The sequence below is a fragment of the Lissotriton vulgaris genome, chromosome 4_1 (genome assembly GCF_964263255.1).
Source record: "Lissotriton vulgaris chromosome 4_1, aLisVul1.2, whole genome shotgun sequence".
In the NCBI taxonomy this organism is placed as follows: domain Eukaryota; kingdom Metazoa; phylum Chordata; class Amphibia; order Caudata; family Salamandridae; genus Lissotriton; species Lissotriton vulgaris.
This window is the reverse complement of record NC_141691.1, coordinates 2,138,351,294-2,138,378,888: the sequence shown is the minus strand read 5'-3', so window position 1 is coordinate 2,138,378,888 and position 27,595 is coordinate 2,138,351,294. Positions and strand designations below refer to the sequence as shown.

General features: G+C 50.7%; 1 protein-coding gene across 2 annotated transcripts in view; it reads right to left on the bottom strand.

Moving 5' to 3' along the window:
* LOC147725241 (uncharacterized) overlaps positions 1–27,595 on the bottom strand; it is a 140,257-nt gene that overhangs the window by 12,803 nt on the left and 99,859 nt on the right. For both annotated transcript variants that reach the window (XM_086967147.1, XM_086967148.1), the window contains exon 3: positions 10,068–10,244. In XM_086967147.1, coding sequence (XP_086823273.1) covers positions 10,069–10,244 — 176 coding nt within the window. In that variant the 3' untranslated portion in view covers position 10,068. The remainder of the gene's footprint in view (positions 1–10,067; positions 10,245–27,595) is intronic.

Here is a 27,595-nt window from a genome sequence, read left to right as displayed (position 1 = left end):
GACGCCTCCCCCTCTTCCCATTGTAGCACAGGGCCCTCCACTCACCGGGTCTGTGGCGGCTCCTCTCTGGTGGCGGGCATTGCTGGTGGCCCCGGGGCCCTCCCTCACTCCTGGGAGCCCCGGGCCGCGGGAGGCCACGACTGGGCCGGATTTTCTTCTTTCCCTTTCCCAGCTTCAGCGGCAGCCAATCGTGGCGCGGCGGCGGGCGGGACTTCCCTCCAAAACCGGAAGTCCCGCCCCGCGTCAGGCACCGTAGTGCCTGGCTTCCTGTTTTGCGGCGCTCGGGCCGCGGCGGTGAACACTTGGGCATAACTGAGGGGTGGCACCCTCGAAGTGAAAACTAAACATAGAGGCGAGGTGGGCACTCGCTAGGGCAGCCATAAGCAGGGTGGCACCTGCAAAGCAAAATAAAGCGCTCCGAGCGCTAGGGAACAACACAACGCTTTCAAGCGCTAGAGGCAGAATAAAGCGCTCCCATGCGCTATAAGGCAAGTAAAGGGCTCCTTGCGCTAGGAGGGGAAAGAAAGGACTTTCAGGCGCTTGGAGGGTAAATACAGCGCTCCCAAGCGCTATGGCAAACAAAGGTCCAGCAAAAGTCCTTTAGGAGTCCAGGGGCTGGGCAGAGCCCAGGGGAGGCAAGCCTTCCCCTGGGCCCAAAGCGCAGCATGCCCCAGGTCAGATTCAAGTTGAGAACAAGAACATTTTCATGGGGTCACAGCCCCTCTTTTATACACCTTTCTCTTTTGTCTGTAGGTGCAGGGTGGGGACAGAACCAGTCGCAGCTGGTCTGTGAGCACTGTGGATGGCTCAACCACCCTTTTCATTCATCAGGTAGGCTAGGGTCATCAGTCGCACCACAGGGGGCGGAGCCAGCATTGTGTGGGGGAAACCCAGCCTCATTCAGGACACAGGTGCAGCCCCTCCCTCACATCAGCATGCTAATCTCTCCATTCACCACCGGGGCAGACCCACACAGACTTCCTGGAGCCTGGCATCCCAGCCAGCTCCAGCCAATCGCACGCCAGCACCTTCACAGCACATACACAGCCATGTCTAGAAGTAGCACTTCCGCACAAGACACAACCATGCCACATACATCGTTGCGAAGCATTTAGTCACATGAGTTTGCACATACCAAACTTGACCATGCACACCTCACGCATCAGGAACTACCAGGGACACAGACATTCCCCCTGCATTCCTATGGGAGAGCAGGCCAATCTCACACACGCACTCAGGGAGAGCACGCACTTTACACTGCGCCACAGTGTCAAAGTGCGCAAAGACCGGAAGTCACTAGGCTAAAAGTTCAGGGGTGAACCTGCCAGAAGGGCCAAGTCCAACACCCGTCTTTACCCTCACCCTATCGGTCCTTACTAGGGGATCAACACTGGGGCTGCTTAATCCGTGAAACAACTTATGGATACTACAATCGAGTAAAATTTAAGACGCTAATGAACTTCCATAAAGTTTTTCGCCATGTCCGGAGAATCCTGGGAATTGAAGATTTAACTTCTACTCCCCTATAACCAACAACAACAACTTACAGGCTATATTTAGGTCATCCTACATGTCTGAATGGTATAGAGCAGGGATATTAAAATTAGGGGACCTCATAACAGTTAGGGGGATCAAACCCTTCTCGACGTTACAGACCAAATTCAAACTAAAGAGTCAAGATCTATTTAAATACATGGCCATTCATGACTACCTCTCTAGGAAAGTGGGAGGAGTCAGTGGATTTTCTGAGGTTGAACTTATAAACACTCTCCGTAAGAACACTACTCCTCGCATTGCAGTTATCTATCAAATATTAAATAAGGAAACCCCAGACGACTTAGAATCTATTGTTACTAAGTGGCATACTAAACTTGATTCCCCTCAAAAGTGTTTTTTACAACTCCTTGCGGTTATCACAACAAATCCTAATTTCTGCCAAATTACAGGTACAACATTTTAAAACTATATTTTTTCTTTATATGACTCCTAGCAAAACCATCAAATGGGGATCCGGGAGAGGCACATTATGCCCTCGTTGTTATGAGGTAGGGGCGGATTCGATACACATATTTTCACCATGCCCAACTATTGACTCCACCCAACTCAGAATACAGAACTTACTTTGTGAAATAACAAACCAACCTATCCTCTTAAACCCTACAACCATTCTTCTGGGAACACAATCTGACTCTCCAAGAATAAAGGAGGAAGGGTTGATTTTTATAGCAATGGCAGTTTGGAGGATCTGAGTCTCCTCCGGATGGCTAGATTCTGGGTCTCCCTCCTACGCACAATGGTTGGCCAGATTAGTTGCTATATATCATCTAGAAAAATCTGTATATTCCAAGAAAGGAGGAAGAAAAAGGAGGATTGGGCTTGAGGTATGGGGGGCATTCACCAAGTGGATTGAGCAACAAGGGCAGTGGGACCAAGAGACATAGTAGGGTCACAAGAATCCCACAATACCTTCTATCAATTATGTACATCTTCTCTGTTACTATATTCTTTATTTTGGCTTCCCTTTGTTGTCTTTAGGTACTTGTGCCACTGGTTCTTAATGGATGTGTAGGGTGGGGGGAGGGAGGGGGGTCTTGAATTCTCATTCTTTCTTTGACTTTGTCAAGATATTGTTTTTGTGAAAAAATAATTTAAAAAATACGCTCCTTTATCAATGATGTCACATCTGGTTGTTAGCTTGCTCTGGTGATCTTGAGTCTATATGCTCTCATCTCTTGATGATGTCACATCTGGCTTTTTGCTTGCTCTGGTGCGCTTGAGTCTAGATGCTCTCATCTCTCAATGATGTTATATCTTGTTGTTAGCGTGTTCTATGTGTTCTTGATTCTAGATGACATCATCTCTTGATGATGTCACATCTGGTTGTTAGCGTGCCCTGGTGCTCTTGAGTCTAGATGCTCTCATCTCTCGATAATGTCACATCTGATTGTTAGCTTGCTCTGTGTGTTCTTGAGTCTAGATGATCTCATCTGTCGATGATGTCACATCTGATTGTTAGCTTGCTCTGTTGCTCTAGAGTATAGATGCTCTCATCTCTCGATGATGTCACATCTGGTTGTTAGCTTGCTCTGGTGCCCTTGAGTCTAGAGGCTCTAATCTCTTGGTGATGTCACATGTGGTTGTTAGCTTGCTCTGGTGCTCTTGAGTCTAGATGCTCTCATCTCTTGATGATGGTATGTCTGGTTGTTAGCTTGATCTGTTGCTCTTGAGTCTATACACTCTCATCGCTCGATGATGTCACATCTGGTTGTTCGCTTTCTCTGTTGCTCTTGAGTCTAGATGCTCTCATCGCTCGATGATGTGACATCCGGATGTTAGCTTGCTCTGGTGCTCTTGAGTCTAGATGCTCTCCTCTCTCGATGATGTCACATCCGGTTGTTAGCTTGCTCTGGTGCTCTTGAGCCTAGATGTTCTCATCTCTTGATGATGTCACATCTGGTTGTTCGCTTCCTCCGTGGATTCTTGAGTCGAGTTGCTATAATTTCTCGATGATGTCACATTTGTTTGTTAGCTTGCTCTGTGTGTTCTTGAGTCTAGATGACAATATCTCTTGATGATGTCACATCTGGTGTTAGCTTGCTCTGGTGCTTATGAGGGTAGATAATCTCATCTCTCGATGATCTTACATCTGATTGTTTGCTTGCTCTGGTGATCTTGAGTCTAGATGCTATCATTTCTTGATGATGTCACATTTGTTTGTTAGCTTGCTCGGTGTTTTCTTGAGTCTATATGACAATATCTCTTAATGATGTCACATCTGGTTGTTAGCTTGCGCTGGTTCTCTTGAGTCTACATGCTCTCATCTCTTGATGATGTCACATCCGGTTGTTAGCTTGCTCTGAGTTTTCTTGAATCTAGGTGATCTCATCTCTCGATGATGTCACATCTGGTTGTTAGCTTGCTCTGGTGATCTTGAGTCTATTTGCTCTCATCTCTCGATGATGTCACATCTGGTTGTGAGCTTGCTCTGGTGATTTTGAGTCTATATGCTCTCATCTCTCGATGATGTCACATCTGGTTTTTCGCTTGCTCTGGTGCACTTGAGTCTAGATGTTCTCATCTCTTGATGATGTCACATCTGGTTATTAGCGTGCCCTGGTGCTCTTGAGTCTAGATGCTCTCATCTCTCGATTATGTCACATCAGGTTGTTAGCTTGCTCTGTATGTTCTTGAGTCTAGATGATCTCATCTGTCCTTGATGTCACACCTAATTGTTAGCTTGCTTTGTTGCTCTTGAGTATAGATGCTCACATCTCTCGATGATGTCACATCCGGTTGGTAGCTTGCTCTGGTGCTCTTGAGTCTAGATGCTCTCATCTCTCGGTGATTTCACATCTGGCTGTTAGCCGTGCTGCTGTACGCGCCCCCACAGCGATAAGGGCGAGCAAAGTGACTGGGGACCTCGTTATTGGGGGTGGGGCGTTCAAGTCAGGATATCTGTACAATCAATATCGTATAAAGTAAGAATACCTCACCCCCCCCCCCCCACAAGCAATCACACCGTGGGAAACACGCACAGCCACGGCGTCCTAAGAAAGGGACACAAAAGAGCCGTAGAAACTAAAAAACGGTCAGAAAAAGACCCCGACCCACCCACCCCACCCTGCACCCCTGCAGAAGGCTACGGCCTACCCCCCCAGCAGCGTGCCTGTCGCCCTAAATAAGAGACCCGAGATACAGGAGAAGTTAGAGAGAGGGAAAGGAAACAAAAGAGACAAGGAAAAAGAACCAGGGGAGAGGAGAGCCATCAATCGAACCATTCGGCCCCTACCCCCCGCCATCACACACATTAATGCAACATCAAAACGAAATCAACATAGTCTCCGGTATCATAAACCTTCGAAGGAATCGTCCATAGTATCATGGTTGAGGGCACTCCTCATCTCCATCCACCAAACATTAGTCCTCCGGGTCCAGAACCGGCTCACCCCTGTCCTTTCCTAGCCATTGCTACCACACGTGGTAGAGTAGTGGGCAGCAAACAAATCAAAGCGGAGAGGCCGTATGGCCGAAGCAGGACAGACCATGGGAGCAAACCAGAGGACTCCAGCAACCAGCGGCCAAGCAAGAACTTTTTGCGGCAGTCTAGACGTTTCAGCAACGACAACGGGAACAACAAACAGTGTGGGTACAGTCTCACCGCCCAGGAAAGTAGAGTCGTCCCCGCAGGATTACACTGAGGTCTCGCCGGTCAAGGTCGAATCGGCAATCTACGTTGTTCCCCGATCAGTCAAGCAGGAACGGGCTCCGATGCGGTGCCCACGCCCCTGCCCGCCACGATCAAGGCGACCCAGGGATCCGGGGCCGCTGGTGTATAATCTTGCTGATGCACAGTGACAGCACTCCTCACGGCAACAGAGGGGGACGAAACAGCACACACTTGGAGTCGAGCCGCGTCCATGAGGGACGGCCCAACAGCAATGGCGGCCGTCCTTCTCTCCAGCACAAGGGCGTCGAGGGCCAGGGTCACGCGTAAAGTCTTTAAGGCATCAAGAACATCACCAAGCATGGGCTCCCGCTCACACGACCAGACCCCCTTACACTTCAGCGACACAAATTCGCCGCCCTGGTTCAGTCCGTGACTCAGGGCGCCGGCCGCCATCTTGCAGATCCAGCCGCGTCCATCCCCGTGCACCTCAAATTCTGGAGCGGGCTCTCAAGCAAGGCCACCGCGGGAGCCCCCTCGAGCCCCAGGAGTGACAATTTGGGTGCAGAAAGGAGAGCCACCCAAAGGGGGACCGCCAGCGCCACGGCCCCACGGGCGCCGCACGCCGACTCCGGGCGCAGGGCTTCAAGATGGCCAGACAAGGCAACAAAGGGGGGAGCCTCCTACATGGTCTTCCCCCAACCACGGCGTGCCGCACCTCACCACGGGGCCCTCCGGCCGCTGGACCGGGCCCGATCCGTTGCCATCGGCATAACCGCACCACGGCCTCTCCCAGCCGACCTCTCCTCTCCACCAGGTGCCGCCGTCGACACAATCTCGCCGGCTGACCTCCACAGGCAAGTCCCTGGTCTCTATGCCGCGGAGGCCCCAGATCAAGCAGGGGTGTAACTTCGGATCCGCTGCTCGCAGGAGCCCCCCGGACAGGTGGTGGGTACAAGCTTTCCTTCATCTTTCCGTGTCTTCCCGAGTATGTCGTCTCAGGGCAGGATGCGTGTCAGGATATATGTGTTTGGCATGAAGGCTAGCTGAGCCAAGCTACATTGCGGCCATCACGGTCGCGAGCTTGGCTCCTCCCCCTGCTCTGTGTGTTCTTGAGTCTAGATGACAATAACTCTTGATGATGTCACATCTGGTTGTTAGCTTGCACTAGTGCTCTTGAGTCTAGACACTCTCATCTCTTGATGATGTCACATCCGGTTGTTAGCTTGCTCTGTGTTTTCTTGAATCTAGGTGATCTAATCTCTTGATGATGTCACATCTGATTGTTAGCTTGCTCTGTTGCTCTTGATCTAGATGCTCTACTCTATCAATGATGTCACATCTGATTGTTAGCTTGCTCTGGTGATCTTGAGTCTATATGCGCTCATCTTTCGATGATGTCACATCTAGTTGTTAGCTTGCTCTGGTGATCTTGAGTCTATATGCTCTCATCTCTCGATGATGTCACATCTGGTTTTTTGCCTGCTCTGGGGGGCTTGATTCTGGATGCTCTTCTCTCTTGATGACGTCACATCTGGTTTTTTGCTTGCTCTGTGTTTTCTTTAGTCTAGATGACAATATCTCTTGATGATGTCACATCTGGTTGTTAGCTTGCACTAGTGCTCTTGAGTCTAGACGCTCTCATCTCTTGATGATGTCACATCCGGTTGTTAGCTTGCTCTGTGTTTTCTTGAATCTAGGTGATCTCATCTCTCGATGATGTCACATCTGATGTTAGCTTGCTCTGTTGCTCTTGAGTCTAGATGCTCTCCTCTATCAATGATGTCAGATCTAGTTGTGAGCTTGCTCTGGTGATCTTGAGTCTATATGCTCTCATCTCTCGATGATGTCACATCTGGTGTTAGCTTGCTCTGGTGCTCTTGAGGGTAGATAATCTCATCTCTCGATGATCTTACATCTGGTTGTTTGCTTGCTCTGATGATCTTGAGTCTATATGCTCTCATCTCTCGATGATGTCACATCTGTTTTTTTGCTTGCTCTGTGTGTTCTTGAGTCTAGATGCTATCATCTCTTGATCTGGCGGTGTCTTAGGGGTCCATAGACCTGGGGGTGTCCTTTAATCCTGAGATCTGGTGGTTTCTTGGTAGTCCAGACATCTGGTGGTTTTCCTGGTAGCCCAGAGATCTGCTGGTGTCCTGGCAGTCGAGGCGAATGCCCAAGATGTCTGTCAGCTTTAGGAGTCATCACATTCAAGTAATCAGGCATATGAAGTCATCAGAAGTCTTTTATGTACTGGAAGGCAACTGTGCAGGGGTCTGTCCCCCCTTGCTCTGCACCACTTTAATTTTTACTGAATTTCCCCAGAATACCACTGGGAAGGCTGGGTAAATCTAATGTTACCAGCATGGAGGTTGCTGTGCTTCCGGGGATATATCAGTGGGGTTCTGTATTTCTGCTTGCCCAAAAGATGGGGCCACTACACAATCCTGAATAAATTTTGTATTCTTTTGTCCATTTTATTGGTATTACTTTATATAGTTCCTTAAACGGATTTTAAATGGTTGATATGTTATGAGGTGTACCTGCAGCAACTTGGTAGCCCTGAGGTTTCTTTTAGCGTTTGCTCCTTTCTCAAGTCAGTAGTAAGATGCAGGAAAGCCAAGGATGGACTCGAAACTATTGTTTTGACGAGGAACATTATTTTATAAAAACAATAAAAAAATTTAACCATTTATTGTCTTAATACTATATGAATTTTAACATTTGTTTTTATCTGTTTTGATGATTTGATGTTATCTTTTATGGTTCTTTCAACTGAATAAAGAAAGATTTATTTATTTATTTATGCTGTAGGGCGAGGGGCGCTGAGTTTGGAATAATATAAGTTACTATTCAAACTCCAGTGTGTGTAACAGTAGAGAAGGTGTTAGATTGAAAATCCAACATATCCAACACCTTCTACCCCCTACAGCAAGTCATTGTAATGACCTACGTTGTAATGGCATGCGATGTAACAACGAGCATAATTTCGAGTTAATTTGGAGCCAACATTTACCATAGTGGAACATTGGATTGGCTCCAAAATGGCAGACGCTCCCGATCACAGCACCTCCATCCTAGAGGTTCATCTGTTTCCTTCACCGAACAGCTGATTCTTGTGAAGAAAGCCATTTGTGATCCTCTGCTCAAGCTGCCCTTTATGTTCAAACTGTTGCGCTTTATTCACCCTTCATGGCGTTCGCTCTTGAGAAACTGCTTGTATCTGCCTGACTTTAAAATGGCGGCTGCAATATCCCTCGAACCTCGTCTACACACATCTCGCTCCAATATTTGTTTCCCGAGTAATGCGGAACTCTAAGTTTGCAAGCGCTTCTTCATTCTGTTTCGCCCCTTGACCCATTATAACTGCTCACTCACTCACTTTAGTCCACGAGTGTAGCAGCACCTGTAGGATCTATGAAGAAAATGGTGCCAAGCACATGTTAATGCTGTACTTTACTGGCAATAGCATTACCACCAACATTTGCTGTGTTGGGACAGCAGAATCCCAGGCAACTGAACTAGCGACCCAACTGTCAATTTCCCCTACAGCAGTGAGGGACATTCATACCAGCCTGACTGTTCCTTAGATGACCGCCACAAGTGGGCCTTCCACAAAAGCACTCTTTTTTCCCCTTGTTGGCGAGGGATCCAGTATTTGTTTTCCTGCCCGAGAGTGACGACAGCAGCAAGGGAGACACACTCACAAGAGGATCCCACTGCCACTGGCACCCTGCACAAATGCCCAACATTCACTACTGCTGCTGGAAATGGGGAAGATCTGCAGACTTTGGAACCGTCCCTTCCACCTCTTCTCCCACCACTCTTGACTTGGGAGCGAGCTGGAGGACGAGGCATGTGGCGCTCCCCAGTAACACCTGGACCGGTGCTTTTGATGGAACTATAACAATGCACTCTGGGAGGAAACCATAACTGTCTGTATTTACCGTGGAGCCTGAGCAACCGAGGCTGATGCCCGGTGGAGCTGTCCTATACAGCTATAGAGGAGTTTGGCTCTGGTTCCCCCCCTTGGTCTTCACCTACCCAGCCGGACATCGGACATTGTCTTCCTTGTCTTTTCATTGTGTTTCTTTTTCCTCTCCCGCCTCCTCCCTCCGTGACTCCCTCCCTTCGTATTCTTTCAATGATACTCAGGTCGGTTTTGTCTGTCTCCCACTTTGACCGCTTTTTTCCCCCTGAAGTACTTTTCCCCTTTGCCTGTCTGCCTGACTCTATCTGCACTCCTTAACCCTGTTTACCATTCCCCCTCTCCCTTTTATTCCCCATAAGATGTGTTTCTTGTTATGCTACATGTTAATAACTCATATTATTGTGTAATCTCATTTTTATTTTTCTATGTCTATACTTGGCTCCTGTAATTGATGTAATTATGTAACCTGTAATTCAATGATCCTCATGTATAGCGCTCTGATACCTCCGGGTCTAGCCAGCGCTATATAAAACTTTGCAAATGAATACATTTTAAAAAACGATGCGCTGTACATGTGTATACAGTAAACACAGCTCTGAGTGGTAGGACACTGATCCCTGCTCACTGCCTGGCAGTAACTGGGGCACAGGTTACCCCCATATATCTTACAGAACAGCGTTCAGCAGGAAGGCACTGGCCCCTTCTGAGAAAGTGCGGGAACCATTTGTCTCTGATGCCCACTGGTAGCACCCCTGAATAGCATGTACACAGAGTCTTGTGGAGACTGGTGTGCAGGTTTGACCCCACTTCTTACCTTACAGCATATCTCTCAGCCAGGGGGCACTGTCCACCTGCTGCCTGGGGCGTCCTCTGGTTGTGTGCCCCTTCCTGTGATACCACAGGAGACACCCCAAAATCAGCATGTACATATAGTCTGACAGTGACAGGTGAGCAGACAGTGCCTTTGCTTACCTTACACAGCAGCTCTCAGTAGGAAGACACTGACCCCTGCTGCCAGGGTGAGCAGAGGGTAGCTGATCTTCATGGTAGTGGCTCCATTGCAGAAATTACTTCCGCAGCAAGTAACGGTCTTGGTGTTCGTGGTATTGTCCGTACACGTGCGCTCACATGTCTTGGTGATGCGTCTCGCTGCAAAGAAAAGAAGTATAGGTGTCTGTGGTTCTACTTATAGGTTCCATGTCTTTTTGCTGCTATACTATATAACAAACATGCACCCTCCTGTTGCCAGCAGTGGAGAGCTTGTAAAATTGGTGTCAATTGATGACTGCATTTAGAAGCCACCCAGTGCCTAATTTCTGCCGGTGTTTGCCAGTGCTAAACATCTGCACTTATTTCATTGCACTGGCACAGATTTATGACATTTCACCATATGATGGCGGCGTTCATCTATGCTTGAAAAAGCACATGAGCAAGCAGTTTAAAAATGCAATATACGATAAAAAATAAAAATTCCAAGGTGCTCCTGCCTTTCTTACAGCTTTGTGTCACCTAGTCCAGTTCGAATCGTCACAATTGTTGGATTGTTGCAGTAAGTATGTGCCGTTGGTACTGGTATCAGGCAGCGCTGACAAGGACCCTGGTGGAGCAAGCTGCTGTGGCCTCCTGAGAAATATCTTGGGTGCTGGCACTTAGGCCCTTAATTCTGGGGATGTTGTCACAGGGAAGAACTGTAACCGGGTGACCGCCTGGACCCTCCTTCAGCCCGGTTGCTCCCCCACGCTCCAGCCTGGTATCGTTTGACCTCCTGCTCTTGAGCTACTAGCGCTGCATTGACTTAGCTATTCATTCATTTCATAGCGCTGCACGATCGCTTCATAGCGTTGCACTGTCGGATTTATTTATTTATTTATTTAATTGTGCTGCTCTGTCTAAATCACTTATTTAATTTGCGCCGCACTGTCGCTTTTATTTAATTATTAACGCGACGTCGCTGAGGCAGTTACTCTGTATTTAAATACAATACAGCTGATAGTGCGTGTAAGGCTCTTCCCTTTAACACGCTGTGCATTTAATGCCCCTGGCTCTGCTCGCCTTTGACCCTCCATTTTGTGTTGTTGTTGTTGCCGCCCCTCCTCCCGCCACCGCCTCCCAGCTGCTGCCCCTCCCACGCTCCGCCCCCTCCACCATCCATTTATGACCAATGATCTAACGCGCAGCGCCGCGCCTGGACCGCGCCCAGCGCCAGACCCCCTGCCCCTCGCGCTGCCCAGCCCTCCCGCATTACCTACGATGCCGCCACCCTCCTAGCCCTTAACCCCGGTCGCGCCCCCAACTGCGTCCAAGCCGCTCCTGGACACACCCATGGACCTTTCTCTTGCTACTCCTGCAAATTCATCGGCACCGACAACATCTCCGCCGCGACCACACCACAGATTCCCGACCCCAACCACCTACAATGCATCTTGCTCAACACCCGATCGGTCCACAGGCACGCCATTGACCTATGGAATCTACTAGACACCACCTCTCCGGACGTCGCCTTCCTAACGGAAACATGGATGAATGCTTCCTCCGCCCCAGACATCACCATTGCCATCCCTGAAGACTATAAGATCATTCGCAAGGACCGTACCGGCCACACAGGAGGAGGAATCGCTATCGTCCATAAAAAATCAATCCACATCTCAACCAGCTCTGACGCCAATCTCGCCAACTCTGAACACCTTCACTTCCAGATCCACATCGACCCCAAGACCACACTCAGAGGCACCCTCCTCTACAGACCACCAGGACCCCGCGCAAAATTCAGTGAAGACATCACGGACTTCATCACTCCACACGCGCTCCCCTCCAAAGATTACATCCTTCTGGGAGACCTCAACTTTCACCTTGAAAAGAACAATGACCGCAACACCACCACCCTCTTGGACAACCTCGCCAACCTCGGACTTAAACAACTGGTCAATTCCCCCACCCACATAGCAGGTCATACTCTCGACCCTATCTTCACCTCCAGCAACCACGTCTCCTTCAGCCACACCACGGCTCTCCTTTGGACTGACCACAGCTGCGTCCACTTTACCTACAACAAGCCTAAACTCATCAACCACCCCCAACCAACTCTGCAAAGAAACTGGAACAAAATCACCATCGACCAGATCTCCTCATCGCTCCTTCTAAACACCCCAGCCCACTCTTCTAACCCAGACCAAGCCGCCGCCAACTTCACCCTATGGTTATCCAACAGCGCCGACATCCTAGCACCACTGAAAAAACGTCAAAGCAAACCTGGCAACAAGAAGGCCTCATGGTTCAACGATGATCTTAAGAAGTCCAAGAAACTCTGCCGCTCCCTTGAGAAGGCCTGGAAAAAAGACCCAACCACCAGCACCAAGGACGCCTTCAAAAACGCCACCCGCATACACCACCAACTAATCCGAAAGGCCAAAAAAACAGCATTCAAGGATCGACTAGACAATAACGCCCACAACAGCAAGGAACTTTTCAACATCGTCAAGGAATTTACCAATCCCTCGGCCAACTCCAACGACATCACCCCCTCTCAAGCCCTCTGCGACTCCCTGGCTTTATTCTTCCACAACAAAATTGCAGACATCCACAACAGCTTCGACAACCAACCCGGAGACCAACCCACCCAACCATAGCTGAACATCCTCCCCCCTTGAACACCCTTAACGACTGGAACCCAATCTCCACTGAGGACACATCCGCCTGATGAACTCCATCCACTCAGGATCCCCCACAGACCCATGTCCTCACCACATCTTCAACAAAGCAAACTCCATCATAGCACCGCACCTCCGAGACGTCATCAACTGCTCCTTCAACTCCGCCACCTTCCCGGAAAGCTGGAAACACGCTGAACTCACCGCCCTTCTGAAAAAACCCACAGCGGACCCCACCGAACTCAAAAATTACCGCCCCATCTCGCTCCTTCCTTTCCCGGCCAAAGTCATCGAGAAAGCTGTCAACAACCAGCTCGCCGCCTTCCTCGAAGCCAACAAATCCCTCGACTCCTCACAGTCTGGCTTCCGAGCAAAACACAGCACTGAGACCGCCCTCATCGCAGCAACAGACGACATTCGAACTCTACTGGACAATGGAGACACAGTCGCCCTCATCCTCCTCGACCTCTCTGCAGCCTTCGACACAGTCTGCCACAGCACCCTTTTACAACGCCTCAGAAACATCGGAATACAAGGAAAAGCACTTGAATGGATCACCTCGTTCCTCACCGGAAGAACCCAGAGAGTCCGCCTCCCACCATTCAAGTCCGAGGCCACTGAAGTCATCTGTGGCATACCACAAGGATCCTCACTCAGTCCCACCCTCTTCAACGTATACATGAGCCCCCTCGCGGCCATCGCCCGCCAACACAACCTCAACATCATCTCTTACGCGGATGACACTCAACTGATCCTTTCTCTCACCAATGACCCCAGCACCGCCAAAACTAACCTACACGAAGGAATGAAAGAAGTTGCCGAATGGATGAAACACAGCCGTCTGAAACTGAACTCAGATAAAACAGAAGTCCTCATCTTAGGTACATCCCCCTCTGCATGGGACGACTCTTGGTGGCCGGAAGCCCTTGGAAAAGCACCCATCCCGACAGACCACGCACGGAACCTAGGCATTATCCTGGATTCTTCACTTTCAATGAACAGACAAGTCAGCGCCGTCTCCTCATCCGGCTTCAACATTCTTCGCATGCTCAAAAAAACATTCCGCTGGATCCCCACCGAAACCAGAAAAACAGTCACCCATGCTCTGGTCACGAGCCGACTGGACTACGGAAACACCCTCTACGCAGGTACTACCGCTAAACTCCAGAAAAAACTCCAACGAATCCAAAACGCCTCAGCCAGGATCATATTGGACATCCCGCGTAACGAACACATATCTGGTCACCTGAAAAACCTCCACTGGCTACCCGTCAATAAGAGGATCACTTTCCGACTTCTGACCCACGCACACAAGGCACTCTACGAAATCGGACCAGAATGCCTCAACTCACGTCTGTCCTTCTACACCCCCCCCCCGCCAACTACGATCCTCCAGCCAAGCCCTCGCCACTGTACCTCGCATCAACAAGACCACCATGGGAGGTCGATCCTTCTCATACCTGGCGGCTAAAACATGGAACTCACTGCCCACTTACCTTCGCCTTACCCAGAACCACCTAGCATTCAGAAAGCAACTTAAAACGTGGATATTTGACAAGTAATCCTCCTCCCCTCCCTAAGCGCCTTGAGACCCTCTGGGTATGTAGTGCGCTATATAAATTTTATGACTTGACTTATGACTAAGTTTTGCCGCGCTGCTTTACGCCAATGTGAAAGGATAGGAATGCTCCATAATTATGAAACCGGTGCATCTCGGTCCTTTACGCCTGTGCAAAAACTGCTGCTTAGCGCCAAATGAAGGCAGGCACCCTCGAACCATGGTGCAGGGGGGCCTCCATTGCAAGTAGATGGTTTTTGTGCAGTAAGGGGCTCATACCTGTACAAAAACAATCCTGAGATGCATTTCCCTCTTTCTATGTGTGCTGCACAGTGCGGAACAGATGGAAAGAAGACAAAACAGGGAGAAATACAAAATATTCCTTCCTATTACGTCTGCTCTGGGGATGGGTACGGTTTGGCGCTGCCCCAAGTTTACGTGACTGAGTAAATCTGAGGCAGCGTCAAACTCCATGGTTGCTGAGTGGGGAAACTCACTTGAATGCCAATGGAACGCCTCATTGGAGCATCAAAAATAGTGACGCTTCGGTGGTGCAAGCCGCTTATAAATAAGTGCTGTATTGTTTCCTAAACTAAGCACTGAGTTCACACCCAGGAAAGGCACCCCAAGCCAGAGTTTATGAGTCTATATTGGCAGAGGTGTCCGGAGGGCACACAGAATCACCCATGATACCAGGTTACGCATAGCTGCACTCTCCCGGTGCCCACCGTAGCTGCCTCTAATACGTTGGCCCCTTGCATAGAGCTGGGTACGTTTTCAGGCATGGTGAATGTGGGGTTGGACTGAAAACGAATCTCAGCCCTGGCAAACATGTTTAAACCAGCCCCAAACTGCAGTAAACGCAGCTAGAAGGAGGTGATGGTGGCCTGGCTGGGACATGGAAACTGTTCTGAGAGCTCCCCTTGCCTGCAGGCTACCTAGGACACGTCGGAATGGTCAGTTTGTCCTCTCTCCAGCTATGTCTTCCTGAGTGCAGGGGGAAGCCTCTGTAGCTGCAGCAGGTGCTGCTGCACCAGGGCCCAGAGCCCACCTGAACTCAAGTTGACACAGAATCCAGGGGAGACCTTTCCTTCCTTCCACTAGGGCCCAAGGCACACTGGCTATGCCACTACCCTTCCCTGCATGGCTTAAAGCTTCCTTCTCACTTCACAGACCACTGGTCCGTAGAGAGGACTCAGCTGTCGGTGTATCGGGGAGTGAGGTGTTTGTAGAGCAATGACTTGAGCTGTAGCTTCTACATTTGTTGCATAGAGTACGTAGATCCCCTAAAGTATTGAGGGACATTTTGGTCCTATAGGGAGTACCCTCAGCCACCTTTCATCTGCAGCCCCTTATGTTTTTACACCTCTGCACCCCTGCTGCTACTTTCCACACCTCTCAGCTACTTTTACACCCCTGCTTCCCCGAACCCTTAGTTGTTATTACACCCCTGCTTCCAACACACACTCAGCTTCAGTTATACCCCTGCTTTTCTGCCACTTCTAAGGTTTCATTTCACCTCCAATACTTCTCATTACACCCAACCTTACTAGCCTCCATTAGCTCTGGTTACACCCCTGATTAAAAAGCCTGTCTTAGATTTAAATACACCCCTGATTACTAGCCCTGCTTCAGGATTCGTTACACTCCTGCTTCCCTTTCCGCTCAGGTGGTGTTCCACCTGTGCTTCCTAGGCTCTGCTTCCCAACTCTACCATGTTTCATCACACACAGCCTTACTAGCCCCTGGCAGCTTTCGGTTCACCCCTGCTTGCCAGTCTTGCTTCAGGTTTTGTTACGCCCCTGCTTCCCATCCCCACTCAGCAGTTGTACACCCCTGCTTCCCAGAACCCTTTCAGGATTACATCTCTGCATCCTAGCTCCTGGATTTGTCAGCCGCCTTCGACACGGTCGACCATGATATTTTGGTCGGCCGTGTCTGAGACGCTGGCATCCGGGGGCCGGCCCTTGGGTGGATTCGCTCCTTCTTGAGCAACTGTCACCAGGCTGTTCGCCTTTCCAACTTCTAAGCAGATAAAGTTAAGTTGACATGTGGCGTCCCCCAGGGTTCCTCCCTCTCTCCCCTTCTTTTTAACCTATACCTGACCCCCCTCATCCAGTCCTTACGGGGTTGTAATGTCATCGCATTTAACTATGCTGATGACATCCAGCTAGTCTTTGACATTGAATCCTCCGATCAATCAATTTATAATTTTCAGTCCACTTTGTGTCTTATTAGTAACTGGATGGAGGACAATCATTTAAAGCTCAACCCGTCAAGACCGAGCTGGTCTTGGTCGGGGGTGCCTCCAATCTCTGGAACTCTAACTTTTGGCCTTCCGGCTTTGGTTCCCCTCCCCGTCAACTCAGCAAAAAGCTTAGGAGTCATTATTAGCAAGGACCTTTCCATGAAGCCTCAAATTAGCGCAGTTGTTTCCTCTTGTTTTTTCCATCTTCGGAAAATCCGTAAGATCTCTCGATTTCTAACCACAGAGGCCCTGACCCTGGCTTTACTGGCCCTTGTAGTCTCTAGGATTGATTATGCCAATTCACTTTATGTTGGCATTCCTGCGTACCAGCTAAATCGCCTACAGCTGGTACAGATACAGGCCGCGAGACTTTTCTTCCATCAGCCCAGACACCTTCATGTTCGCCCCTTGCTTAAAGCCCTCCATTGGATTCCAGTGGCTAAACGCAGTGAATTTAAACTAGGCTGCATCATCTTTAAAGCCCTGGCTGGCCTTGGCACTGCTTTCATTTCTTCCCTTCTTCACCGCTATCTTCCTTCGCGCAACCTTAGCTCTTCTTGCTTGGCCCTACTCACAATTCCTACCTTCAACCATAAAAGACATGGTGGCCTTACATTTTCTTTTCTTGCCCCTTCCCGCTGGAATGCACTTCCCTTGGAGCTGAGACTTACTACTTCTTACCCCTGCTTTGGATCCCTCCTGAAAACTCTACTGTTCCGCCAAGCCCATGGATAATCACTCCCTTTCTTAATTACCGACACCGCTGAATGTTTGTCTACCCTGTGCTCAAAGGGCCATGAAACCGTTGGGTGTAAGTGCGCTGCAAAAGTACTTTTAACATAAAACAACATAGCTGCGGTTCCCCAACACACTCAAGTTTTGTTAAACCCATCCTGCCAAGCTCCCCTCAGGATTTACTACATCTTTGCTACTCAGCCCAAAGTCAGGTTTCAAAGTATCCCTGCTTCCCAGGAACTCTTCCTACCCAGTCAGCTTCACTAGGTTTCATTACACTCCTGCTCTGCAGCCCCTCAGGTTTCATTACACTCCTGCTCTGCAGCCCCTCAGGTTTCATTAAAATCCTGCTCAGCCGCCCCCTCAGGTTTCATTACACTCCTACTCTGCAGCCCCTCACATTTCATTACACTCCTGCTCTGCAGCCCCTCACGTTTCATTACACTCCTACTCTGCAGCCCCTCACGTTTCATTACACTCCTGCTCTGCAGCTGCTGAGGTTTCATTACACTCCTGCTCTGCAGCCCCTCAGGTTTCATTACACTCCTGCTCTGCAGATTATGAGGTTTCATTACACTCCTGCTCTGCAGCCCCTCACGTTTCATTACACTCCTGCTCTGCAGCCCCTCAGGTTTCATTACACACCTGCTCTGCAGATTATGAGGTTTCATTACACTCCTGCTCTGCAGCCCCCTCAGGTTTCATTACACTCCTGCTCTGCAGCCCCTCACGTTTCATTACACTCCTGCTCTGCAGCCCCTCAGGTTTCATTACACACCTGCTCTGCAGATTATGAGGTTTCATTACACTCCTGCTCTGCAGCCCCCTCAGGTTTCATTACACTCCTGCTCTGCAGCCCCTCACGTTTCATTACACTCCTGCTCTGCAGCCCCTCACGTTTCATTACACTCCTGCTCTGCAGATTATGAGGTTTCATTACACTCCTGCTCTGCACCCCCCTAAGGTTTCATTACACTCCTGCTCTGCAGCCCCCTCAGGTTTCATTACACTCCGGCTCTGCGGCACACTCAGGTTTCATTACACTCCGGCTCTGCGGCTCCCTCAGGTTTCATTACACTCCTGCTCTGCAGCCCCCTCGGGTTTCATTACACTCCTGCTCTGCAGCTCATGAGGATTCATTACTCTCCTGCTCTGTAGCCCGTCAGGTTTCATTACACTCCTGCTCTGCAGCTCATGACGTTTCATTACATTCCTGCTCTGCGGCTCCCTCAGGTTTCATTACACTCCTGCTCTGCAGCTCATGACGTTTCATTACATTCCTGCTCTGCGGCTCCCTCAGGTTTCATTACACTCCTGCTCTGTAGCTCCCTCAGATTTCATTACACTCCTGCTCTGCAGCTCCTCGGATTTCATTACACTCCGGCTCTGCAGCTCCTGAGGTTTCATTACACTCCTGCTCTGCAGCTCACTCAGGTTTCATTACACTCCGGCTCTGCGGCTCACTTAGGTTTCATTACACTCCTGCTCTGCAGCCCCCTCAGGTTTCATTACACTCCGGCTCTGCGGCTCACTCAGGTTTCATTACTCTCCTGCTCTGCAGCTCATGAGGTTTCATTACACTCCGGCTCTGCAGCTCACTCAGGTTTCATTACACTCCTGCTCTGCAGCCCCCTCAGGTTTTATTACACTCCGGCTCTGCGTCTCACTCAGGTTTCATTACACTCCTGCTCTGCAGCCCCCTCAGGTTTCATTACACTCCGGCTCTGCGGCACACTCAGGTTTCATTACACTCCGGCTCTGCGGCTCACTCAGGTTTCATTACACTCCTGCTCTGCAGCCACCTCAGGTTTCATTACACTCCGGCTCTGCATCCCCCTCAGGTTTCATTACACTCCTGCTCTGCGGCTCACTCAGGTTTCACTACACTCCGGCTCTGCATCCCCCTCAGGTTTCATTACACTCCTGCTCTGCAGCCACCTCAGGTTTCATTACACTCCGGCTCTGCGGCACACTCAGGTTTCATTACACTCCGGCTCTGCGGCTCCCTCTGGTTTCATTACACTCCTGCTCTGCAGCCCCCTCAGGTTTTATTACACTCCGGCTCTGCGTCTCACTCAGGTTTCATTACACTCCTGCTCTGCAGCCCCCTCAGGTTTCATTACACTCCGGCTCTGCGGCACACTCAGGTTTCATTACACTCCGGCTCTGCGGCTCACTCAGGTTTCATTACACTCCTGCTCTGCAGCCACCTCAGGTTTCATTACACTCCGGCTCTGCATCCCCCTCAGGTTTCATTACACTCCTGCTCTGCGGCTCACTCAGGTTTCATTACACTCCGGCTCTGCATCCCCCTCAGGTTTCATTACACTCCTGCTCAGCCGCCCCCTCAGGTTTCATTACACTCCTGCTCTGCAGCCACCTCAGGTTTCATTACTCTCCGGCTCTGCAGCCCATTCAGGTTTCATTACACTCCTGCTCTGCAGCCACCTCAGGTTTCATTACTCTCCGGCTCTGCAGCCCCCTCAGGTTTCATTACACTCCGGCTCTGCGTCTCACTCAGGTTTCATTACACTCCTGCTCTGCAGCCTCCTCAGGTTTCATTACACTCCGGCTCTGCGGCTCACTCAGGTTTCATTACACTCCTGCTCTGCAGGCCCCTCAGGTTTCATTACACTCCTGCTCTGCAGCCTCCTCAGGTTTCATTACACTCCTGCTCTGCAGCTCAGTCAGGTTTCATTACACTCATGCTCTGCAGCCCCCTCAGGTTCATTACACTCCTGCTCTGCAGCCCCCTCAGGTTTCATTACACTCCTGCTCTGCAGCTCCTCAGGTTTCATTACACTCCTGCTCTGCAGCCCCTCAGGGTTCATTACACTCCTGCTCTGCAGCCTCCTCACGCTTCATTACACTCCTGCTCTGCGGCTCCCTCAGGTTTCATTACACTTCTGCTCTTTATCCTCCTCAGGTTTCATTACACTCCTGCTCTGCAGCTCCTGAGGTTGCATTACACTCCTGCTCTGCGGCTCCCTCAGGTTTCATTACACTCCTGCTCTGCAGCTCCTGAGGTTTCATTACACTCCTGCTCTGCAGCCCCTAATGGTTTCATTACACTCCTGCTCTGCTGCTCCTCAGGTTGCATTACACTCCTGCTCTGCGGCTCCCTCAGGTTTCATTACACTCCTGCTCTGCAGCTCATGACGTTTCATTACACTCCTGCTATGCAGCCCCATCAGGTTTCATTACACTCCGGCTCTGCGGCTCACTCAGGTTTCATTACACTCCTGCTCTGCAGCTCAGTCAGGTTTCATTACACTCATGCTCTGCAGCCCCCTCATTACACTCCGGCTCTGCGGCTCACTCAGTTTTCATTACACTCCTGCTCTGCAGCCCCTCAGGTTTCATTACACTCCTGCTCTGCAGCTCCCTCAGGGTTCATTACACTTTGGATCTGCGGCTCACTCAGGTTTCATTACTCTCCTGCTCTGCAGCTCATGAGGTTTCATTACACTCCGGGTCTGCGGTTCACTCAGGTTTCATTAGTCTCCTGCTCTGCAGCTCATGAGGTTTCATTACACTCCATTTCTGCGGCTCACTCAGGTTTCATTACACTCCTGCTCTGCAGCCCCCTCAGGTTTCATTACACTCCGGCTCTGCGGCTCACTCAGGTTTCATTACACTCCTGCTCTGCAGCCCCCTCAGGTTTCATTACACTCCTGCTCTGCAGCTCCTCGGATTTCATTACACTCCGGCTCTGCAGCTCCTGAGGTTTCATTACACTCCTGCTCTGCAGCTCACTCAGGTTTCATTACACTCCGGCTCTGCGGCTCACTTAGGTTTCATTACACTCCTGCTCTGCAGCCCCCTCAGATTTCATTACACTCCGGCTCTGCGGCTCACTCAGGTTTCATTACTCTCCTGCTCTGCAGCTCATGAGGTTTCATTACACTCCGGCTCTGCAGCTCACTCAGGTTTCATTACACTCCTGCTCTGCAGCCCCCTCAGGTTTTATTACACTCCGGCTCTGCGTCTCACTCAGGTTTCATTACACTCCTGCTCTGCAGCCCCCTCAGGTTTCATTACACTCCGGCTCTGCGGCACACTCAGGTTTCATTACACTCCGGCTCTGCGGCTCACTCAGGTTTCATTACACTCCTGCTCTGCAGCCACCTCAGGTTTCATTACACTCCGGCTCTGCATCCCCCTCAGGTTTCATTACACTCCTGCTCTGCGGCTCACTCAGGTTTCACTACACTCCGGCTCTGCATCCCCCTCAGGTTTCATTACACTCCTGCTCTGCAGCCACCTCAGGTTTCATTACACTCCGGCTCTGCGGCAGACTCAGGTTTCATTACACTCCGGCTCTGCGGCTCCCTCTGGTTTCATTACACTCCTGCTCTGCAGCCCCCTCAGGTTTTATTACACTCCGGCTCTGCGTCTCACTCAGGTTTCATTACACTCCTGCTCTGCAGCCCCCTCAGGTTTCATTACACTCCGGCTCTGCGGCACACTCAGGTTTCATTACACTCCGGCTCTGCGGCTCACTCAGGTTTCATTACACTCCTGCTATGCAGCCACCTCAGGTTTCATTACACTCCGGCTCTGCATCCCCCTCAGGTTTCATTACACTCCTGCTCTGCGGCTCACTCAGGTTTCATTACACTCCGGCTCTGTATCCCCCTCAGGTTTCATTACACTCCTGCTCAGCCGCCCCCTCAGGTTTCATTACACTCCTGCTCTGCAGCCACCTCAGGTTTCATTACTCTCCGGCTCTGCAGCCCATTCAGGTTTCATTACACTCCTGCTCTGCAGCCACCTCAGGTTTCATTACTCTCCGGCTCTGCAGCCCCCTCAGGTTTCATTACACTCCGGCTCTGCGTCTCACTCAGGTTTCATTACACTCCTGCTCTGCAGCCTCCTCAGGTTTCATTACACTCCGGCTCTGCGGCTCACTCAGGTTTCATTACACTCCTGCTCTGCAGGCCCCTCAGGTTTCATTACACTCCTGCTCTGCAGCCTCCTCAGGTTTCATTACACTCCTGCTCTGCAGCTCAGTCAGGTTTCATTACACTCATGCTCTGCAGCCCCCTCAGGTTCATTACACTCCTGCTCTGCAGCCCCCTTAGGTTTCATTACACTCCTGCTCTGCAGCTCCTCAGGTTTCATTACACTCCTGCTCTGCAGCCCCTCAGGGTTCATTACACTCCTGCTCTGCAGCCTCCTCACGCTTCATTACACTCCTGCTCTGCGGCTCCCTCAGGTTTCATTACACTTCTGCTCTTTATCCTCCTCAGGTTTCATTACACTCCTGCTCTGCAGCTCCTGAGGTTGCATTACACTCCTGCTCTGCGGCTCCCTCAGGTTTCATTACACTCCTGCTCTGCAGCTCCTGAGGTTTCATTACACTCCTGCTCTGCAGCCCCTAATGGTTTCATTACACTCCTGCTCTGCAGCTCCTCAGGTTGCATTACACTCCTGCTCTGCGGCTCCCTCAGGTTTCATTACACTCCTGCTCTGCAGCTCATGACGTTTCATTACACTCCTGCTATGCAGCCCCATCAGGTTTCATTACACTCCGGCTCTGCGGCTCACTCAGGTTTCATTACACTCCTGCTCTGCAGCTCAGTCAGGTTTCATTACACTCATGCTCTGCAGCCCCCTCATTACACTCCGGCTCTGCGGCTCACTCAGTTTTCATTACACTCCTGCTCTGCAGCCCCTCAGGTTTTATTACACTCCTGCTCTGCAGCTCCCTCAGGGTTCATTACACTTTGGATCTGCGGCTCACTCAGGTTTCATTACTCTCCTGCTCTGCAGCTCATGAGGTTTCATTACACTCCGGGTCTGCGGCTCACTCAGGTTTCATTAGTCTCCTGCTCTGCAGCTCATGAGGTTTCATTACACTCCATTTCTGCGGCTCACTCAGGTTTCATTACATTCCTGCTCTGCAGCCCCCTCAGGTTTCATTACACTCCGGCTCTGCGGCTCACTCAGGTTTCATTACACTCCTGCTCTGCAGCCCCCTCAGGTTTCATTACACTCCGGCTCTGTGGCTCACTCAGGTTTCACTACACTCCGGCTCTGCGGCTCACTCAGGTTTCATTACACTCCTGCTCGGCAGCCCCCTCAGGTTTCATTACACTCTGGCTCTGCAGCTCACTCAGGTTTCATTACACTCCGGCTCTGCGGCTCACTCAGGTTTCATTACACTCCTGCTCTGCAGCCACCTCAGGTTTCATTACATTCCTGCTCTGCAGCTCCCTAAGGTTTCATTACACTCCTGCTCTGCAGCCACCTCAGGTTTCATTACATTCCTGCTCTGCAGCTCCCTAAGGTTTCATTACACTCCTGCTCTGCAGCCTCCTCAGGTTTCATTACACTCCTGCTCTGCAGCTCCCTCAGATTTCAGTACACTTCTGCTCTTTATCCTCCTCAGATTTCATTACACTCCTGCCCTGCAGCTCCTCAGGTTTCATTACACTCCTGCTCTGCAGCTCCTGAGGTTTCATTACACTCCTGCTCTGCAGCCCCCAAAGGTTTCATTACACTCCTGCTCGGGTCTGCGGCTCACTCAGGTTTCATTAGTCTCCTGTTTCTGCAGCTCATGAGGTTTCATTACACTCCATTTCTGCGGCTCACTCAGGTTTCATTACACTCCTGCTCTGCAGCCCCCTCAGGTTTCATTACACTCCGGCTCTGCGGCTCACTCAGGTTTCATTACACTCCTGCTCTGCAGCCCCCTCAGGTTTCATTACACTCCGGCTCTGTGGCTCACTCAGGTTTCACTACACTCCGGCTCTGCAGCCACCTCAGGTTTTGTTACACTCCGGCTCTGCAGCTCACTCAGGTTTCATTACACTTCGGCTCTGCGGCTCACTCAGGTTTCATTACACTCCTGCTCTGCGGCTCACTCAGGTTTCATTACACTCCTGCTCTGCAGCCACCTCAGGTTTCATTACACTCCTGCTCTGCAGCCCCCTCAGGTTTCATTACACTCCTGCTCTGCAGCCCCCTCAAGTTTCATTACACTCCTGCTCTGCAGCCACCTCAGGTTTCATTACACTCCTGCTCTGCAGCCCCCTCAGGTTTCATTACACTCCGGCTCTGCGGCTCACTCAGGTTTCATTACACTCCTGCTCTGCAGCCACCTCAGGTTTTGTTACACTCCGGCTCTGCAACTCACTCAGGTTTCATTACACTTCGGCTCTGCGGCTCACTTAGGTTTCATTACACTCCAGCTCCGCAGCCCCCTCAAGTTTCATTACACTCCTGCTCTGCAGCTCCCTCAGGGTTCATTACACTCCTGCTCTGCAGCCCCCTCAGGTTTCATTACACTCCTGCTCTGTAGATTATGAGGTTTCATTACACTCCTGCTCAGCCGCCCCCTCAAGTTTCATTACAATCCTGCTCTGCAGATTATGAGGTTTCATTACACTCCTGCTCTGCGGCTCCCTCAGGTTTCATTACACTCCTGCTCTGCAGCCCCTTCAGGTTTCATTACATTCCTGCTCTTTAGCCTCCTCAAGTTTCATTACACACCTGCTCTGCAGCCTCCTCAGGTTTCATTACACTCCTGCTCTGCAGCCTCCTCAGGTTTCATTACACTCCTGCTCTGCAGCTCAGTCAGGTTTCATTACACTCCTGCTCTGCAGCTCATGAGGTTTCATTACACTCCTGCTCTGCAGCTCCTCAGGTTTCATTACACTCCTTCTCTGCAGCCCCCTCAGGTTTCATTACACTCCTGCTCTGCAGCCCCTCAGGTTTCATTACACTCCTGCTCTGCAGCCTCCTCAGGTTTCATTACACTCCTGCTCTGCAGCTCAGTCAGGTTTCATTACACTCCTGCTCTGCAGCCCCTTCAGGTTTCATTACATTCCTGCTCTTTAGCCTCCTCAGGTTTCATTACACACCTGCTCTGCAGATTATGAGGTTTCATTACACTCCTGCTCTGCAGCCCCCTCAGGTTCATTACACTCCGGCTCTGCGCCTCACTCAGGTTTCATTACACTCCTGCTCTGCAGCCTCCTCAGGTTTCATTACACTCCGGCTCTGCGGCTCACTCAGGTTTCATTACACTCCTGCTCTGCAGGCCCCTCAGGTTTCATTACACTCCTGCTCTGCAGCCTCCTCAGGTTTCATTACACTCCTGCTCTGCAGCTCAGTCAGGTTTCATTACACTCATGCTCTGCAGCCCCCTCAGGTTCATTACACTCCTGCTCTGCAGCCCCCTCAGGTTTCATTACACTCCTGCTCTGCAGCTCCTCAGGTTTCATTACACTCCTGCTCTGCAGCCCCTCAGGGTTCATTACACTCCTGCTCTGCAGCCTCCTCACGCTTCATTACACTCCTGCTCTGCGGCTCCCTCAGGTTTCATTACACTTCTGCTCTTTATCCTCCTCAGGTTTCATTACACTCCTGCTCTGCAGCTCCTGAGGTTGCATTACACTCCTGCTCTGCGGCTCCCTCAGGTTTCATTACACTCCTGCTCTGCAGCTCCTGAGGTTTCATTACACTCCTGCTCTGCAGCCCCTAATGGTTTCATTACACTCCTGCTCTGCAGCTCCTCAGGTTGCATTACACTCCTGCTCTGCGGCTCCCTCAGGTTTCATTACACTCCTGCTCTGCAGCTCATGACGTTTCATTACACTCCTGCTATGCAGCCCCATCAGGTTTCATTACACTCCGGCTCTGCGGCTCACTCAGGTTTCATTACACTCCTGCTCTGCAGCTCAGTCAGGTTTCATTACACTCATGCTCTGCAGCCCCCTCAAGTTTCATTACACTCCTGCTCTGCAGCCCCCTCAGGTTTCATTACACTCCGTCTCTGCGGCTCACTCAGTTTTCATTACACTCCTGCTCTGCAGCCCCTCAGGTTTCATTACACTCCTGCTCTGCAGCTCCCTCAGGGTTCATTACACTTTGGATCTGCGGCTCACTCAGGTTTCATTACTCTCCTGCTCTGCAGCTCATGAGGTTTCATTACACTCCGGGTCTGAGGCTCACTCAGGTTTCATTAGTCTCCTGCTCTGCAGCTCATGAGGTTTCATTACACTCCATTTCTGCGGCTCACTCAGGTTTCATTACACTCCTGCTCTGCAGCCCCCTCAGGTTTCATTACACTCCGGCTCTGCGGCTCACTCAGGTTTCATTACACTCCTGCTCTGCAGCCCCCTCAGGTTTCATTACACTCCGGCTCTGTGGCTCACTCAGGTTTCACTACACTCCGGCTCTGCGGCTCACTCAGGTTTCATTACACTCCTGCTCGGCAGCCCCCTCAGGTTTCATTACACTCTGGCTCTGCAGCTCACTCAGGTTTCATTACACTCCGGCTCTGCGGCTCACTCAGGTTTCATTACACTCCTGCTCTGCAGCCACCTCAGGTTTCATTACATTCCTGCTCTGCAGCTCCCTAAGGTTTCATTACACTCCTGCTCTGCAGCCACCTCAGGTTTCATTACATTCCTGCTCTGCAGCTCCCTAAGGTTTCATTACACTCCTGCTCTGCAGCCTCCTCAGGTTTCATTACACTCCTGCTCTGCAGCTCCCTCAGATTTCAGTACACTTCTGCTCTTTATCCTCCTCAGATTTCATTACACTCCTGCCCTGCAGCTCCTCAGGTTTCATTACACTCCTGCTCTGCAGCTCCTGAGGTTTCATTACACTCCTGCTCTGCAGCCCCCAAAGGTTTCATTACACTCCTGCTCTGCAGCTCCTCAGGTTTCATTACACTCCTGCTCTGCGGCTCCCTCAGGTTTCATTACACTCCTGCTCTGCAGCTCATGACGTTTCATTACACTCCTGCTATGCAGCCTCCTCAGGTTTCATTACACTCCGGCTCTGCGGCTCACTCAGGTTTCATTACACTCCTGCTCTGCAGCTCAGTCAGGTTTCATTACACTCCTGCTCTGCAGCCCCCTCAGGTTTCATTACACTCCTGCTCTGCAGCCCCCTCAGGTTTCATTACACTCCGGCTCTGCGGCTCACTCAGGTTTCATTACACTCCTGCTCTGCAGCCCCCTCAGGTTTCATTACACTCCGGATCTGCGGCTCAGTCTGGTTTCATTACACTCCTGCTCTGCGGCTCCCTCTGGTGTCATTACACTCCTGCTCTGCAGCCCCCTCAGGTTCATTACACTCCTGCTCTGCGGCTCACTCAGGTTTCACTACACTCCGGCTCTGCATCCCCCTCAGGTTTCATTACACTCCTGATCTGCAGCCACCTCAGGTTTCATTACACTCCTGCTCTGCAGCCACCTCAGGTTTCATTACACTCCGGCTCTGCGGCACACTCAGGTTTCATTACACTCCGGCTCTGCGGCTCACTCAGGTTTCATTACACTCCTGCTCTGCAGCC